The 19,739-nt window shown below is 46.9% G+C and overlaps 1 protein-coding gene and 1 long non-coding RNA gene across 2 annotated transcripts in view; one reads left to right on the top strand and one right to left on the bottom strand.

Moving 5' to 3' along the window:
* Positions 1 to 13,822, top strand: part of P2RX2 (purinergic receptor P2X 2) — a 380,622-nt gene extending 366,800 nt beyond the window's left edge. The window contains exon 12 of the mRNA XM_069619329.1: positions 7,845 to 13,822. Coding sequence (XP_069475430.1) covers positions 7,845 to 7,949 — 105 coding nt within the window. The 3' untranslated portion in view covers positions 7,950 to 13,822. The remainder of the gene's footprint in view (positions 1 to 7,844) is intronic.
* The window catches only part of LOC138492278 (uncharacterized), a 92,142-nt gene that overhangs the window by 5,696 nt on the left and 66,707 nt on the right, over positions 1 to 19,739 (bottom strand). The gene's annotated exons all lie outside the window — the stretch shown is intronic.

The following is a 19,739-nucleotide window of genomic DNA, read 5'->3' as shown; positions in this document are numbered from 1 at the left end:
ATGGCCAGCTATTCCAGGAGTTTTCCCAGGAAAGGAGTAATGGAGATTGGGCGATAGTTAGCCAGGCAGGAGGTGTCAGCTGAGGGTTTCTTAAGAAGAGGGTGCACAAGAGAGTTCTTCAGGGGGGGGAAGGAAGACTCCAGTGTCGAAGGAGTGGTTGCAGAAGTCAGGCAGAGCAGGAGCCAGGGTGTCAATGTGGTCTTTGATAGTTTTGGAGGAACAGGGGTGAATCTGTTTTAACAAGACTTTCATAGATCAAACTTGTCTAGAAACCTCATCTGGGGAGAACAGGGAAGAGGCAGAGAAAGAGGGAGGATAGGTGTCCTCAGAGGTCCAGAGGAAGGGCAGAGGGTAGAGAGAGGAGGGGAGGGGAAAAGAGAGAGGACAGGATGTCCTGAGTTTTAGAGATGAAATGAGAAGCCAGGGCCGTGCAGAGGGTCTGGGAGGGGACAGGAGAGGTAGAGACTGCAGCAGGATTGGCCAGCTCCTTGCAGATTTTAAAGAGTTCAGCCGAGTTGTTGGATGCAGGCTTGGATGTGGGCTCTCTTCTTGGTGCGGACAGAAAGCTGATATTGCCTTTGGAACAGGCGGCACGCCAGTTTGTCAGAAGATGCAACCGAAGCACACCATTTCTTCTCAGCCATCCTGCACTTGCGTTTAAGGGTGACGAGGTCTGAGTCGTACCAGGAGTTGCACTTGGCTATGGACTTCAAGCAGATCCTCATGACAGGGGCAAGAACATCAGGAGTATCAGATATAGCAGAGTGGAGCATGGAAAGGGCGATGTCAGGGTGTTAGTCATCCAAAAGGGAGGCGGGGGTGGGAAAGTGGTGGCGAAAGCCTCAACTGACACACACTTCATAGGTCGGATAACCGAGAAGGTAGGTGGCAGTGCTGGAGTTGGCTTGGCTTGATGGGTAAAGAGGGTGAGATGGGAGGAAAGGAGAAAGTGATCACTCCAGGTGAGCGGAGTGGTGAGAGGGATAGAAAGGGGAAGGTCTGATGAGATCAGAACATCCAGAGTGTCCCCCGCAGAGTGAGTCGGGCCAGAGGGGAGGATAGAGAGTGAGAGAGGTCACGAAAGAGTCCAGAGGAAAGACAGGAGGCATCCAGGTGTATGTTTAAGTCCCCAAGAAGGTGTTGAGTGGTTGAGGCCAGGAGGGAGGAGGAGAGTTCTGCCCACTCAGAGAGGAAGGAGATCTGACAAGGTGGCCAATAGATGGTAGCCACAGTAAGGTGGTGGCCAGGAGAGAGAGCCTGCAGACAAGGCATTCAAAAGAGGAGTAGGCCTGTGTAGGAATAACAGAGGCAGGAATCCACTCCAAGAAGATCACGGCTACAACCCCACTGGAAGGGTTGGATCTGGGCGCGGATAGGATCTTGTAGCCATCAGGGAGGAGGGTATCAAACTTCGTGACAGAGCTGGCCGTGAACCATGTCTCGGTGAGACCGAGGACATCAAGGTCAAGTTCTTCCAGGAGGTGGCAGATGTTAGAGGGGTGTTTTACAGCTGAGCGGGACTTGAGAGTGGCAGTGTGGAGAAGGTTGCCGTCCTTGAAAGACTTCCGGGGAGTGGTACAAATCAGAGGTACCCCCTGCGAAGGAGTAGACGAAGCCTGAGGGAGGCAGAAGAGGAAGGAGGAGAGGGAAAGGTAGCCAAGGAGGAGACAGCGGGGGGAGGCAAGGAAGCCATCGAGGGAAGAGAGGGGACAGCAGGAGAAGAAAGGAAATTGATGAGGCAAGGGAAGCGTCTATCAAAGAGGAGAAGGTTGACCTGAGGGCCTTGGACCAAGACGGTCCCATTCAGGTGAACATTAATGATGACCTTAGAGGAGTGGAAGGGGGCTAGGAGGGCCTCCCAACAGGTGCCACCATTAATGGGAGAAGAAGAGAAAGGAGAAAGCACAGAGTCCATAGGTCTGGTGAGGGAACGACAAAGAGAATGTCAGAGAGGGTTTGTCTGGAGGAAGCACTGGTATAGGTGTCAGCAATAGGGAGGCATGGGTTGGAGACCAGGATGTCCTTTTTAAACTTCCTCCTACCAGATTTAGTGAGGAGAGCAGGATAGTCGATAGAGAAGCAGTTAGAAAAGATAGGAGATACAGAGAGCACCATAGAGTAGGTAGGGAGAGGGTTGGAGGGGGGAAGACACTAAGGAAGGACACAGGGAGGGGTGCAAACAAACGAGACAAAGAGGGATGAGACAATAGTAGACAATTGACCAATCTGACAAGAGCTCAGACAGTAGTAGAATAGTTTGCTAAGTGAACAATTTGCTAAGAAGACAAAACCAAAAAACAACAAGGACAAAGTAGTTGGTAAATGAGAACCTGAAAGGAAAGAAGAGTGCAACAGAACCCACAGCAGTACAATATAGGACAGGGCAGTCAGTGAGGCAAATACAAAACCACAAAAAAAGCACAGCAATAAATAGTGATGACCTAAGTAGGCAAAGATACAGCAGAAAACGGGATAGAAGGACAAACAGTGATCGGGGAAGTCCAGGCAGAAACAGAGGGCGTGTGAGAGCAGGGGGAGAGGAGAGGGGGTGTGAGGCACTGCACAGAACACGCAGTCAGGGATTCGCGAAGAGGTTGTGAGAACACACGATTAGGGAATTGCGAGGAACCATGCAGTCAAGGATTAGGGAATCACAGGGAAGTTGCAAGGACGCGCAATTAGGAAGTTGCGAGTAAACACGCAATCAAGGATTGCGAGGGACCATGTGGGCAAGCTCGAGGAAGGGAATTGTGAGAAAGTTGCCAGCACAAGAGATTGGAGCGCGTGAGGAACCATGCAGTCGAGGATTGTGAGGGACAACGCGGGTAAGCGCGAGGCAAAGCACGGGTATGAGGTCAGGGAACGTGAGGACGTTGCGATGACACGCAAAGAGAGAGATGCGAGGAACCATGCAATCAAGGATTGCGAGGAACCATGCGAGCTAGGGAGCAAGGCAAATCACTGAGCATGCGTTCAGGGAAGCACGAGGAGGAAGCGAGGAAACACGCAATCATGAATTGCGAGGGACCGCATAGACTAGGGTGCGAGGCAAGCGTGAAGCACACGGTCAGGGGATTGCGAGGGATGTAGCAAGGAAACGCAATTGGAGGGAAGCGAGGAACCACGCAATCAAGGATTGCGAGGCACCAGGCGGGCGACGGTGTGTGTGCAGAGGCAATGGGCAGCGCAAGGGAGGAGTGCGATGGGTTAGGGGGCGAGAACACGCACAAAGCGAGGGTGGAGGTGGCTGGGGCGCGTGCAGGAAGCAGGGGTGGAGGGTGCGGGAAGAGAGCAAGAAAGTGCAGAGCAGCAAGCAAACTCCCAACTTCTTACCTGGTGGCAGCTGACAGGGGCTGAAATGTCCGCACTCACAGTCTGCGCCGCAGACCCCTTCGTCGCCAAACACCTGCATCGCTGAACACTGTGGCCTTGTCCGGCGAGGGCGTAGGTGCAAATATCCAATGCATTCCCAACTCATGATGAGGGGTCATTGTAAAAAGAGGAGGCATTCCCAACTCATGATGAGGTGTAATTGTAAAAAGAGGAGGCATTCCCAACTCATGATGAGGTGTCATTGTAAAAAGAGGACGCAATCCCAACTCATGAGGAGGCATTCCCAACTCATGATGAGGTGTCATTGTAAAAAGAGGAGGCATTTAATTACGCCACATCTTTTTACCATTTCCACCAAGCTCCTAATAAAACCCAAAGTATTCCTGCTCAGCGAGAGGCTAGTAGCTCTACTGAAGTGACAGGGATGTCTAAGGGATGTCTAATGGCAGTGAGGAGAGACTTGTAAAAGTTGCACGGTTTTCTGCCTTAAAATTTGCCCATCTCCAAGGACGCGGAGAGGTCATGACAAAACCTTCTCTTGCCTGAAGAAGACTCTGGAAAGGCACAGCTATGTGCCCTAGAGGTTGCATTACTTTCAGTAAGTGTTCCTTGATTCTGCGGTGTGTGGTGGGATGAGCCGCAAGGCCAAGCTGTTTGGAAGTGGATCAGCACACAATCTAGCATAGATTATATCAACGCAGAAGTGAATAAATAAAGAATGTCCAGATTGATATTAATGAAGATGTAAAATAATACTGTTAAACCAAACAGCAGTTTAAGCCGTCAGAGGAAAAAGCCCATGTAGTCGTAAGATGAAGCCCATGAGCAAATATAGCCCAACATGAAAATGACATTCGAAAATACATTAGATGCATAAAATAAAACATTATATGCAGAGCATCCCTCACCACAAAGCCTGTATATCCACCAATAACAGAAAGGAGCGGATATGACCAGGTCAAGTTCTAAATCTATAGGCAGACATTTTCATAGCCTAATATGAGCAATTTTTATCTAAAAGAGCATTCCGTCCAATGTGCTAACAAGGCCTCAATAGAAGCCTGTGGAAGAAACTGTCCAGGGTGCTGAACTGGCAATCCTAGCGTTAATCAATACAGGATCCGTGCCAGATTCAAAATCCAAGCATTGGAAGGACACATAGTTGAGGGTGAGAATTCCCAGTGGCCAGTTTCTAAGCGTTACAATGCCATGTTTGGCTTGCACAGCTTGGGGCCTTTGCCGTTATATGTATTAGGTCACTGCCAGAGATGTCTCCTTTAGAACAGTATGGAAGTATGGAGCTTGAACATGGGAGTTGATACATTGCCTCTTGTATAACCGTAGCTAGGGTTAGAGATGACCTCGGGCCTGAAATGGCAATCGCTCCCACAAAAGCCTCTCTCTGGCAGGAGGAGGAAAATGGGCCACTGATTGCAGAGATAAGTCTCTAAGCACTGGTCCCGGATTCGAGATGCGTTGTTTTGCTTCCAAGAAAAACATGCTGCCCGTGAGCTATCCTCCCGGCCCTAGAGATAGGACGGCATAGGTGCTTGATAGGGTCCCCTCCAAGGATCACTGGTCAATAATCAGGGGTCCTCTCAGATTAGAATAGGCATACCAGAGGATGGTGAAGAGATGAAAGCAGGTGCACAGAGGGGTGTGTTAGGGCCTCTTTGTTCAGTTACATTGGAGAAGGCATGTATGTGTGATTGGGGAGTGCTAGCAGACTCAATGTAAGAAGATTAATTAGGTACACAAAATGCTAGATCAAAGAACACTTCTTTCGGTAGGTAGGATGCAGCTTATGCATTGGGTTTAGCAGTGGAAGAGGAACCATATTATGGAGGAGAAGACATGGTGATGTGATGAAACTGATGATGTCATCACTCCTTCCATTGTTTGGCGAGGGGACGGCAGCCTCTACCTGATCCTGACTGTCTGGGTGGCTATATGAGGGAGGACCACCTGCAGGGGGGTGACCCGCTGGGAAATTACATGGCATCATTGGGGAAAGTCGCATGCCCACCATTCCCTTCTAGGGATATTTCCTCTATTCACATGCCTCAACCTCTTATTTGGTCTGTCTTTAGTACTCTCCAACAGTCCACAAAGACAACTGGGACAAGGAAAAGGCAGAGAGTAGTAAGGATCACTCCCAATGAGGACCAGTATCAGCTTCCTTAATGTCATTCAAGAAACATTCTTGTAACAGCTGAGAGGAGAAAGAGCAGTGGAGCAGTGAGGGAGACTAAGACCGGTAAACCAATGCAACCATCTAGTCCTTAGGGGCAATGAAATCACGCCGGGAAGTTTAAAGTTTCGTCCACAACAGCTAACGAGGAGGAGAGAACTGCAGATGGTGGGTTGCATGGCAAACTGTGCCGACGCATAGAACCACACTGAAGGGAACCACACCATAGGAGATGGAGTGGAAGCAAGCCCAAACGTGCGAGAGAGAAGCCCAGGTGCAGACTGTTCACTGACTGAGAACAGAAGGCAGCAGGAACTGCACACCATCGAAACTCACATGGCGAGAGCACAGCGGCTGTCGTGACGCACGCCAAGTCATCAAGTTGAGAAGACCCTGAGCGAAGGAACGTGAAAAGCAACCAGTAAAATCAGGGAAGACAGACCCGTTAGCGGCTTGCCTGGAAGCTTATGCCGCTTTATAAGAATAACAAAGAAGAAAGGGAACCGAAGCGAGGGAGCACAGAGAGCAACCGGTACGCCCAGGGTAGATCAACCGGTTCCCGGGTTGCCTGACAAAGTGTGCCACTTCATAATAATAAAGAGAAAGACACAGAGTAAAGCTAATGAAGAAGTTAACTTATTTGTGAAGCAAACTACGAACAAGTTATTAAAACCATATCTCAAGGGCAAGAGCGAAGTAAAAAGGAATGCTGTTGGAAAAGGGTCAAAGAGCCCCTTAATGAAAAAGGAAGCAAATATTGAAAAAGACTGTGTGAAAGGAGAGTGGATAAGCCAGAAGTGGGCTAATGTTGTTTCATGTTGTTTCATGTTTCATAAAGCCCCAGCAGGAAAGTACACCAGGTGAAGTTGAATGTTTGTTAAATAAAGTCCTGGCAGGAGAGTACACCAGCTGAAGAGAAGTGTTTGAAAGACTGCATGGAAGTCCTGTTGGGGGAATACACCAGGCAAACTAAAGTGTGCGTACAAATATAGTATAAAGGAATTTCAAGAAAGACCCCTGAGAGTGTAAGCTATTGTAACTTGACAAGAAGAGCCTGGGAGGGGAAAATACCAGGTGATCTGCGAGTCCGGGATATGCATGCAAAGTGTAATAAAGTGAAAGGAGAATCCCTAGGAAGATGCATGCCCTTAGGCTATGAATCATATTAACAGTAAAGAGAAACCTGGGCAAGGGAGCAATTTTCCCACGAACTGTGAACATGTCAAGAGGAGGGAGTGATCCTTTTGGGAACTTGACTATTCTTTATTTTAATGTTATATATTAGTACAGGGAATCTGAGGAAGGGAGCCATTCCCTGGAACTGTGAACAATGTCCATTTGAAACCTTTTCATTGGATATGAATGTTTGTGTTGGATTGGAACCTTTGTGCACTTTTGAGAATCAGAGACAATACCCTTTGCACCTTACAATTAGTTTTATAGTGTGAAGAGCAGAATAGTATTACGAACACAGGACATGTTTTGCTTGGGACATCTTGACAAAGGACAGACCCATTCGTTTTGGTTGAGGTAGGGAACTAACTCCTAGATTAGGGATAGTGAGGCCTTTTCCAACCCCCATTTGTTTCATAACCAAAAACCATGAATCCTCTGTGTCTGCGTCTCATTCCTGGCTCCTCTCAGTGGGTACATGAAAGATCACATCAGCAGACTCTTCTGGTAGATGGAATGTAGTGTGTATGTGTTATGAAAGCAGAAATAATACCCATCATTTGGTTCTCAATAGCAGCAGTGACAGAGTCAGTGTATTTCTTTGCAGCTACAAAGAAACAAAGACACCGTTGGAGTAACCCCGCCCCAAAAAAATGGCATGCTATTCCATTGACTTTTTGCATGGTTTTGAGACAATGAAAATAATGCATTGAGGTGATTCATTTGATCAGTTGCAACTGAGCATCATACTTCCTAAGGGAACATCCTTAAACCTTGAGCACAACACCAGCAAAGCCACATCTCCAGCTTGTACATCTCTCTATCCTAATCACATGACATATTCATTTTGCTTCAGATGGATTGCACCACTATAGTTTGACATTAGCTTCCCAGTTACCACTAACTCCCGTGATATCCCTGGTATGCTTAGAGCGAGGCAGAGCCTCAGTCTCATTTGTTTTGGGTTTGTAGTTACAGATCTGATATGGTGGAAAAGTCTTAGGGAATGCATTGGTTAGCTGCAGATTGTGAAGAGTGTGCACATGAGAATTTAAAGGTGAATGATTTTTTCTTGTGTGGTGTAGATGTAGCTGACGCTGGGAGCTCAATCTAAACACTATATCTATATTATCTGTCCCTTTTATAGGTCTGGCAATCACTTGAGGAGCCAACAACTACTGCCACTAGCTGCAATGACATTTCTACTCAGGAATCCACACCAGTGGAGATCAAGTGCAGCCTCCACCCTTGACCCCACCTCCCACTGAAGCTTCTGCAGCAGGTGGGGGTGGGAGGGGCAAAGCACCAATGGAGACATTGATATAGCAGCCCCTTCTGACAGAGGAAGATCAGCCCTGTTACACAAAAAAGATTGGATTGGATAATGGTGGTGGGAAGTGTCAGAAGAGCCAAATACCCCAAGCTATAAACCATCATGACCAGAGCAAAAAGAGAAGAGAAGAAATTCCTGTGAGATCACTTCAGACAGTGCAACATTGGTACTGGGACCATACACACACAAGGGCTGGGACCAGTCCTGTACAGACTAGGACCAGATTCACATGGAATTGGACGAAACTCTAAGACTGCATGGTGTCCACACTCCTGCAAGGACTGGAATATGCCTCAAACATGGCTTGGGATCAGACTTGCCCAGGGACTGGGACCTGTCCCAAAGAGAGACTGGGACATAAAACAGAGGTTCGGGAACCAGACTGTGACTAGACTCTCAAAGAGATTGGGTTCAGAATCACAGAGGGACTGGCACCAGGCTTGCACAAGGACGGTGACCAGACTCACACATGGACTAGGGCCAGACACTCACAGACTGATATCAGACTAACAAGGGAGCTGTGATGAGACTCACAGAACTACTAGGACCACAACACTACAGTACTAGGAGAAGAGTAATATACATGGCCTAGGATCAAACTTGCTCAATCACCGCAACAAGCCTTTGAGAGAGACTTGTGCAAGACCGTGCCAAAAAGACTAAAATCTGAGTCACAGGGGAACTGGGAAAGGATTTGCACAGGGATTGTGGCCAGACACACACACAGGTACTGGGACCAGTCCTATTCAGACTGGGATCAGAATTCCAAAGCAACAGGCTCCACACAATTGCGGAGACAGTGATAGGATTTGTACATGGCTTGGGATCAGGCTTAAGATGGCACTGGGACCAGGGTTAATGTAAGACCAGGACCAACCCCACAGAGGGTCTGAAACCAGGCCCCCAAAAAGCAGGTGGCCAGACTCTTAGAGATATTGGGATCAAACTTACAAAGTAACTGGAAACAGACTTGCACTGACTGTATCAGACTTGCACAGATTAGACATACTGGGATCAGGCATTTGCAGTGACTGTGAGCAGACTCCTAAGAAATCTGATATCAGAGGCACCAAGTAACTTGGGTAAACTCACTAAAATACTAATATCTGAGACCAGCAGTGACTAGGAGCAGACTCAGCTGGATACTGGGACCAGCCATATCCAGTGACAACAGCAGGCTCTCATGAAAACTGGTATCAGAGGCTCTCAGTGACTGGGAGCAGACTCACCTACATACTTAGATCATACACACCCGCTTACTGGGAACACACTCAAGTGGATATTGCTGCCAGACACATCCAATAACTGGAGTGAAAATGACACAGGATCAGATAAGACCAGACTGGTACATGAACTGTAAGCATACTTGCTCACACTGAGATCAGACCAGCGCCTGGGCACTGGGATCATGTGTAACAATTGGCAAATTGTACAGTCCCAAAGCCCATGTGAATATGCTGATTCTTTTACTTGTAGGTGGAATAAAAGACTCAAGTATATTCCTCAATCTGATGCAGTCAATGATTGGGATCCTACTCATAGGGCAACTGGGACCAGAGTTACAAGGGGACTGGTTACAGATCCATGGGCTCTGGGACCAGAGTTCCACATAGACTGGAAGCATAGTCGCAGAGGGGCTGAAATAATATGTACACTGTGACTGGGGGCAGTCACACAGCATAACTGACCCAGTGTGCACAGATTGCGAGCAGACTCACTTCTCTACTGGGAGCAGGCTCTTATTGGGTAGAGTTTGATCAAGGTAATCCAGTGACTGGGAGCAGGTCCTTATTAGGTGGGTTTTGAGATCAGAGCCTCCCAGTGACTGGGAGCAGGCCCTTATTAGGTAGGTTTGAGATTGGAGTAATACAGTGACTGTGGGCAGGCCCTTATTAGGTCAGATTTGAGATCAGAGCCTCCCAGTGACTGGGAGCAGGCCCTTATTAGGTAGCGTTTGAGGTCAGAGTCATCCAGTGACTGGGAGCAGGTCCTTATTAGGTAGGTTTGAGATTAGAGTAATACAGTGACTGGGAGCAGGATCTTATTACATAGGGTTTGAGAACAGAGCCCTCCAGTGACTGTGGGCAGGCCCTTGTTAGGTCGGATTTGAGATCAGAGCCTCCCAGTGACTGGGAGCAGGCTCTTATTAGGTAGGGTTTGAGATTGGAGTTGTACAGTGACTGAGAGCAGGTTCTTATTAGGTAGGGTTTGAGCTCAGGGCCATCCAGTTACTGGGATCAAGATTGTATTAGGTACAGTTTGAGTTCAGAGTCATCCAGTGGCTGGGAGCAGGTTTTTATTAGGTAGGGTTTGAGATGAGAGCCATCCAGTGACTGTGGCCAGGCCCTTATTAGGTGGGGTTTGAGGTCAGAGTCATCCAATGACTGGCAGCAGGTTCTTATTAGGTAGGGTTTGAGATCAGAATGACTAGGAGAAGGCTTGTTGTGGGATTCAAACAAGATCTGTATGGGAACTGGGGCCAGACTTACAAACAGACCTAGAGCAGACTCACAGTGGGAATGGGACTAGACCCTTGCATATTCTCACAACGGGACTAGGAATAGGCTAGCAAAGAATGTATCAGATTTATAGAGGGATTTTAACTAGGTGGAGACTATTACATGCATTGAAATCAGTCCCACCCACTGAACAGGAGAAGACAGAACCATATCTAAAACTCTCCTCCCAGTAACTGAGCAGCCTAAAACCAGTAGTGATAATCAGAACCGCACAGTGACTAGGACTCGGCACTCGCTGATTCTAGAATCCGACCCATCCAGCGACCTGGGGAAGACTCCTGCCATAGTGAAGAGAGACACATCCAGTGACCGAGAGTAGACTCACACAGGTCCTAGGTCAACCGGGCCTAATGGCCAAGAGTTGGCTCACACAGGTACTGGGTCAGCACACTCATACAGGTACTGATTAGACCCAGGCAGTGATGGAGGAGATTCACATGATATTGTGTCTGACCCAAGTAGTTAGCGAGAGCAAATACTGGGTCGGACCCACATAGTGATTGAGAGGCAACTCCACATTTCCTGGGCCAGACCCACATAGTAATTGAGAGCAGACTCACATGGCATTGGGATCAGGTCCCACCAGAGACTCAGAGCAGAGTAATAGAATGAGTGGTACATGATTCACTCAACAAACAAGACCAGAATGAAACCTGCACTTGTGCAAGGTTTGTGTACAGTCTAGGCAGTAAGACCAAGACCACAGGTACCAGAACTGGACTCAAGCAGGCGGGGAGTCATCCCAAACAGGGCAACTACTAAACTCATTGTAGCACTAAGATCACATTTGCACTGGATCCATGATCATTCACATTGGGGCATTAGACTCGAACTGGTACTGGGATCTGAATAAACCATAATTGGAACAGACTTGACTCGTGACTGATAGAATCTGATTACTTTATGGATTGGCACCTGACTCCCATGGGTACTAGGACTGAAACCTATCAGAAATTAGTACCATGAGATGCAAATATGGGACCTTCTGCTACATTACAGTATGTGCTTTCACCACAGGAAAATGGAAGTCGTCATGAGCCTGAGTCATTTTGCACTTCATAGTGTCAACTCATTTCCTCATGAAATTCATGTAGTAAGGTCAACACAACATGCGTGTGATGGAAATTCCTGAACAATGAGTCTTGTGTTTTCTGGAGAAACCATCAATTTTTCTAGCACATCTTTCGTCTTTCAGACTCTCTGATTAACTTCTTTCGCCACCCCATCCTCAGGGAACTTTGATATGTTCCCACTGTTGCATTCGATCCCCAGACAACCTCTGGCTTCTCTTTCATCATAGCAACAATCTCTTTATGTACCTCCTATTAGCCACCCTACTCTATCATTCCTCTCTGCCACCTCTATTAATGCATCCTCCCAGAAACACCTCTGTCACCCATACTGTCACTCCCCCTCCATAAATTCACTCTCATCTCTAGAGACACCTCCACTCCAGGAACATCACCAGAGGTCTCTATGAGGCTGCACCTCGTAGAGACCTCTTTCCAGTTCACACCCTCCTCCCCAGCAGCTATGGTTTCCTGTTGCCTTAAGGAACATCACCTGTCACATCTGGTATCACCATACCTTCAGACAAACCTTCTGCCACCTCTGGTATCACGCTACCCCCTGATAAAACAGCTACCACCTCTGTTATCACCCTACCCCCAGGAAGCCCCTGTAACACCTCTTGGCACCCTTCTGCTATATACTATGTCAGAAGTGGTTTTACGACCAGAATAATCTTTTGACTTCTTCCCAACTAATTTGGACCTTGTAACATCACGTTTATCTAAATTAAAACCAACCAATTACATGCTTTATGGGTTGCCTGCCTTTGCAGCACAGACACATGCTCTTTGGTTAGCTCAATTTATGACCACATTCATTAATCTGTCCTTAGCCCAAGGTACAGTGCCTACTGCTTTAAAAACATCAACAGTAACCTAATTACTGACAAGAACATCTCCAGACCCCATGGATCCACAGACCTATAGACCAGTGGCAGGTATCCCATGGCCAGCAAACATATTGGAACATATATATTGAGATGTTCTACCTGCACAATGTTCTTCAGTCATGATTCTGTCCCCTTCATGGCACAGAGTCTGCTCTGGTGGCCGTGTGGGACGATATATTGCAAATCACAGACGAAGGGGATCTCACACTGTGGTCATGCGTGATCTCTGCACAGTGTTTGATGCAGCGGACCACAAACTATTACTCTCTAGATTGACCATGGTGGCAGGAGTCTTTACTCATGCATTGTCTTGTTTCAAATCTTTCTTAGCCAATCATTATCAATGCATACAAATGTCTGGATATATTTCAAATATGATTCCGCTGAAATGTGGGGTGCTTCAGTGGTCATCACTGTCACCACTTCTGTTTAATCTATATTTACAACCACTGATGGGTATTTTTAGAACATATGATTTGAGTTATTACTCTTATGCTGATGATAACCAGACCTATACAAGAGTGAGCACATCTTCAGAATCCCTCTCTAAAATGGTGTGGTGCTTGAAGAAGTGGGTCATTGAATGACCACTAATAGACTACAACGGAACCCAACTAAAACTGACTTGTTCCTAATGGGGTCCAAACAACTGCCGGCAGACCCTTCCAGCTGTCTCCCACCCCCATGCATTCTAGGACTACCCATGTCCTTTTTGCCTAAGGTTAAAAATGTTGAATGTTTTTGGCAGTCTAATTTGGGGTGCGACCACCAGATAGGAGCTGAGGCACAATCCATATTTTACTCCCTTCGGTTGCTACGTAACGCTCTACCGTTTATCCATCAGAAAGACCATGCAGTTGTGGCGGGAGCCCTGGTCAACTCCAAATTGGACTACGGGCATGGTCTTCTTATGGGGATACCCGATAAGCAAATCAATCCACTACAAAGGGCACAGAACGTAGCTGTTCGTTTCATAGTTAGAGTTCCCAAATCGACCCACATCTCTTCTTTGCGTCAGTCCTTACACTGGTTAACAGTTAAGCAAAGAATTGAGTTCAAGACCCTATGTTTGGTATTTAAATGCCAGCCCCTATATATCTTATTAGAAAACTGTCTGTTTACTAATCTAAGTGATTCTACGATCCTTCGATAAACTTTTACTAATTATTCCACTCTCCAGATTTGTACACAGGGGCGACATACACCTTTCAATATGTGTGCCTAAATTATGGAACTCGCTGCCACTTCACATTCGAAGTATTACGTCCCTCATTCTATTTCGAAAAACATTAAAGACCCATTTGTTTAACTAATCAATGAGTTTTCTGTTTGCTGGCTTAGGAGCACTGAATGAGCTATTTATGACATGAATATAGGAACATTTGTGCAGAGATGCAGTTCATTCGATCTGTAGCGCATTACAAATACATCAAAATCAAATCAATATACCCCCTGTGCAATCTTTGGCAATACGAGTCTTCCAGAAACTTCCTCTATCATCTGTAGAATCTCTGCCCCTCTGCCTAACTACAGAACCCACAAATAGCCTCACTGCCCCTTTTGCTCCAGAAAGACCCCTACCCACCTCCAGATAAACTATTTTTCCTTCCGAGACCCTTTCTCCCATCTCACCCCCAGAATCCCAATATTCCAGCCATAACATCATGTGCACCCCAGCTGCACAATCTGACCCATCTAGTGACACCTTCCAACCAGAAACATCCCTGCGGACACCTCCAAGTGGCCTCTCGGCCTCCAGAATTCCTCTCTGTCATCTCTAGTGTCAGCGTCCCTCCATAAACCCCACTGCCAATTCCTGTGTTCTTTCAATTCCCTAAATTCCCATGGTCACCTCTAGCATCAAACCCACTGGAAATCCCTTGTATCATCTCTAGATGTCTTTTCCCACACAGAACACCCTTTATCCCCAGACTAGTCCCCCAGATACCCCTGGTATCCCAGCCAGTGCCAGACTCCCAAAGAGCCTATCTGCCTCCTTTGGTGTCCTGTGAAGAGGCACATGACATAATGGTAAATGCCATTGACACCTTCATCTTCAGAGATGCTAGTATTCCATTCTGTTGTAAGCACCCCATAGGTTCTAGGTAGCTCCTCATTACCATCTTGCCCATTGTCCTCATCACAGCCCTTTCTGGTGTGAAACAAACGCTCCCTGAAACAGACTTTACCTGCTACTCTTTGTGAAACAGAAGACATTTCCAGGTGTTGCCTTAGTCCTTCTGCTATGTTTATATCACTATCATGTGCCCTTAAGAGCCTCCAACACTCACACCACATCCTGTTTTCTCCTGAGTGATTTAGCAGGCTTTCAGAACCCGCTTTCACTTAATATTTAGGCAATTATAGCAATATCGAACTATTTGCCAAATGCATACAATTCTAATATGTAATCATTTCCTTAAGTTTCATTATAGGTAGGTATTACTAGTCAAGCATATATCACTCTTCCACGGTACCTGCAAGACAGGCCCGTTATCACCAAATCTATGGAGTACTTGTGGGCAGACTGGTGCCAGAAGGCAGTATCCAGAGGTGAGGCATGCAGGATTTGTGCCCCTTTACACTCTACCATGCATACCATTATTCTTATGAAATAAGTACAACTACCTCCCATCTTTTCTGAGATATGCGGGTATTGCCTGGCTCCCCGCTTATTAGGTGGCTCAGCAGGTTAAGTGCTCATTGCTGTGATCTCTATTTCATCTGCAGGTACCGGCAAGGTCAACTCAGCCTTCCATCTTTCTGGGATCGCTAAAATGAGCACCAATTTGAGTGGACAATAATAGAAATAATAACGTATGTAAATATGTCCTATGTAAACCACTTTGGATAAAAGCCCAATATAAATATAAATAAATTATTATTATTAGCCAATTTACATGGGCGGCGTCAGCCCCTGGCTTGGGAGGGCTGGAGTCCTCCCACTTTGAGGCAGAAGGCAGCACTGTGTCACGCAGCCCAGGGCTTCCATGGCAAAGGGTTGAAAGGCAGGAGCCTCATCAGCAGCAAACGTACAGTGGCAGAGGACAAAGCCCTGACCAGGCAGTATCAATAGACCCTATAATGATATGATATGATAGGTTATTTAAAACGTGCTTAATACCCAGAGGTTTCTAAGTGTGGACCCAGGGATCGAACCTGTCGTGCTCCGTGCCGGCTTGCTTCCAATGAGAGCATGTTGCTCCTGAGCTATCCTCCAGAGACAAGGAGTGAACTAATGGGCTCAGCATGTTGATGGCTCACGCCTCCAATAATTAGCATGTTTGTGAAACTAGCCTCAGCATTGGGGTGAAAGGTGCAACTAATAGGCCAAAGGAAGGCCGAGTAGCTATTCAGCTTCTTAGGCCCAGAGGAAAGGAGCGCCGACAGCGCAAAGGTTTAGTGGCTCCACTCACCACCAGCTTTCAAAACTGCCATCCAACTACTCCCCCTCGCCCTCAAACATTTTGAGGCTGGCTCGGCCCCTGCCCTTGCCCATTTTATTGCTGACCCCCAAGCGGCTGGTGGCTTGATGAACAATGTGATACAGATAAAATAGCAGGGAAACCTGCCAAAAGTTAACATACATCATTGATGTTATGGCAGTCATTGTTTATTCTTTCCTTCTCATGTGCAGGTGTTGCTGGGCTCCCTGCTCTAGTTCCCTGGTACAGGCAGGACAAACTAGCTCACCTAGCACTCCTTGGTGGGCCAGAAGAAGTTAAGCATATAATGTAGTACATTGCAGGAGCTGCCCACGTATGCATGATAATGGCTTCCTCAGGCTAACGGCAGCACGATGGTGCCAAAATAGTCGAAACATGTCCAGCTCTGAAACTCAGGCTCTGTGGTGACCGGCAGTGAATACCTTTGAGAATTACGTTGGTGGTGTGGGGTCCGCAGTAGCATCGGGGGCACCATCATGCAGCATTACGTCTATGTGAAGTTTGCAAGCACCACAGTCCCATTAATTTCAATTCGATTGACAACAGAGATGCCTGGCTAGGCTCTGGCACTCCAGAGGCCAGACTACAGAAACTTTCCACCTGTGCAAGTGCAATTTTCCACAGTTTTAGCAGTAGGGCAAAAATTAACCCTAGTGCAAAAAACATACTTTCAATGCATTTTTGCACTAGGACAAAGTTTGCCCTAGTGCAATACCTATCCCTATTTGCAAACTTTGCCCTGGAAAAGAAATGCATTGAAAAAAATAGGTTTTTGACCAAGGACAAACGTTGCTTTAGTCCCAATACCATGCAATGTTGCAGCTGCACCAGTGCAAAGTTTATGTACTCTGGCCCCAGATTGAACGCACACAGCAGAGAAAGGGCGCAGTAATGCATGGTTGTGTTGTACGGAAATGTGCAGCTGCCCTATTCATGCAGTCCTGCAGACCCCACCTCCTCCCCAACTTCCTATTCCTAATCATAGGATGTAACCTGTTGAGGATGGACAGCTCAATTCTAATTGTATTTGGCTCATATTAGGAGGTAGCACACCAGGGGTATCAATGATATCAATCATATAGGCATTTCCTTCGCACTTAGGAAGTGGCTCAGCGTGCTACGCATTGATTGAGTGTATCGATGGCAGACGGCAGTAGACTCATATGGAGAGCACACAGAAAGCCTCCCTCCACCAATCAGGTTTTGCAGATGCTGGACACATGTTGAAATACACTGTTTACTTGCAAATCATCCACCCCATTCCTTGTGCACTCATATTCCCTCAAACCAGGATTCCCGGCTCATGGGTCCCAGGACAAATCACCTTTTAATGACAGGTGTAAAAGTCAGGGGCAACAGGAAGACATCTCCTCCGCCAGCTGCTTTCCTCCCTCCATTCAGGTGCAAGGGCAATTCTTTGGGATGGATCAACAAGAAATTTTAATCTTACAGGGTGATTATGATATTTTAAGTTATTGTACTCACCTAGTCAGCCACTGCCTCATAGCCAACCTCCCACTATGCTTACGGCCATACCACACTGAATGTGTCCAATCTCGTCTGGTCTCAGAATCTATGCAGTGTAGGCCTTGTAAGTACTTGGGTGGAAAGCGCTTGGGAACACCAAGTGCTGTAGTCTTACCAATCACAATGTTAGAAGGGACTGCCATTCTCTTGCAATAGAGGGCACATCACAAATTCATTCTCAGGGAACTCAATGGGGTGTCTTCCCATGGCTATACTTTGGGGTTCAGAACGCAGGCCTATAGTTGACCACAGGGGACTCATTTGAGTCAGGATCTCTTATGGTAATGCATTGCCCAATGCTGCACAAAACTGTTTTGATTCAATCGAAATCCGGGATGTGCAACTCCTTGTTCTCATAATAGTGGACTTTCAGGTTTCTGCAGGTTAATTTGTTGGGGACAGACTTAGTGGTTTCACAAAGCTCATAGCTCCTTGGCACACAGAGGAGATTTCCATGTGAAGGCTCCAACAAGACTGGGGATCCATATTTTACTGAGGGTAGTGCTCCTCATTCAGTCCCAGGGGCCCTATTTTCCAAGGCCAAGGCCTGATCAAGCGTCAATCATTCATCCAAGCTGTTTGAGCAAGGAAGGATAGATTTTCCAGGTAGTGGCTAGGTCCAGTGGATTAAAGGGCAGCTCCCCTCAGGTTGTCTTCTCATTTAATCCTCACCAGTATTGGTGGAGTCATAGATTCTTTTATCCCACCTATAGGAATATGGCATACCCTTCTGTCATGCCATCTCCTCATATGAGGGTTTTTTCTTTCCCCTTCTATCTTGGGGCTACTGGGGGGAAATGCTCTGGGAACAAGCCAAAATGTAGGTGATAGACCATCCATGTTTGATGGTCCAGGCTCATGTAGCATCTGTCCACCACATAGTGTCAGCTATCAAATTTTCTATCCAATTCTTTATCCAGTTCTTACTAGGGTAGACGGTGAGTCAGATACCGGCTTTCTGAAAGGCAAAAGAGGCATATTGGCCCTCATTACAATGTTGCCGGTCCGGCAACAAGGGTGCGGGTAAATTTCCGGACCAGCAAACTACAAGTCTGCCTGCCAGAGCTACTGTGTCTGGCAGGTCTGATCCTGCCGGGTGCAGCCACCACAGAGTTGTCACGGGAGCACCAACACCGTTAATAATGGTGCCGGTGTTCCGTGTCCCCACTCCAATAGAGTCCCATAGGACTGTATGGGAATGGGAATTAACAAATGTACCAGCGCCTGACTTCCTGGGTGCCAGACTTGTAATAGCTCAGTAGCACCGGGAAGTCAGGCCTGGTAAATTATTACGGATCCAGCGGCAGTGATCAAGATCAGTCGAAGGGTGGTGCAGAATCCAGATGGCATTTCTAAGGAATGGAAATCTGCTATTCATATTCTATAGCAGTTCTTATCCTTGTCACAACTCTTTTTACAGCCTCTAGGTACCATCACCGAGGTTTCCTTACAATTCTCCACAAAGAAATCAATATGGTATTTCCAGAAGATATTCTCTGATCTTTCTTTTAATGCTTTCGAAATGGTAGGACACAGTTTGTCTCAGGAAGCTTCTGCCTCACATAAGTAAGGACTGCAGCGTGGAAGACTAGGATGTGGTGGTATGAAGATTACCAGTAAGTAATTGGGCATCTGTCCCTCCCTAGACACTTCTGTCCACTTCCCTACAGAGACCATTGTTGTTTCCACAAGGGACACTGACCTTTTAGAGATCCTCACTATTGCCACTAGTGACACCTACCTTCAGACACCATCACTGTTTCCATTTGTGTCACTCACACTTGAGAGACCATCACTTTTTCCACCAGTGACAGTTACCGTTGAGAGACAATAGGGGGCTGATTGTTGATTTCCATATTATTTGACGATCGGTACTTGTTACTTTGGACTTCAGCATAGACAGGTCCCTGCCATCAAATAGTCCTCATTTCCACAGCAGAGTGCAAAAAGAATGTAAAAAGGCGGCACACATCCTTTTATGCCACCCTTTTGAATGCCGCTGTGCAAATGAAGTAAATGCTGCCTGCCATGTACGCATGGCAGGCAGTGTTTACAATTGATTCATATAGAGTCGGTCTGCTTTTTGCTGGCGTACTCCATAGGAATCATCAGAATGTATGCCGACTGGAAAATCCATGCCGGTGCAAATTCCGGAGTATTTATTTGGCAGCCCCTCCTCTCTGCCATACAAATCAATGAAAATGGGCTGTGACATAAACAAAATGCTTAAAAGCCAGGGACCTCATTTCACCAAAAT

Source organism: Ambystoma mexicanum, chromosome 10, assembly GCF_040938575.1.
Source record: "Ambystoma mexicanum isolate Mex_15411 chromosome 10, UKY_AmexF1_1, whole genome shotgun sequence".
NCBI lineage: Eukaryota > Metazoa > Chordata > Amphibia > Caudata > Ambystomatidae > Ambystoma > Ambystoma mexicanum.
Note: the sequence above shows the minus strand (reverse complement) of the source record. Positions and strands in the feature narration are given on the sequence as shown.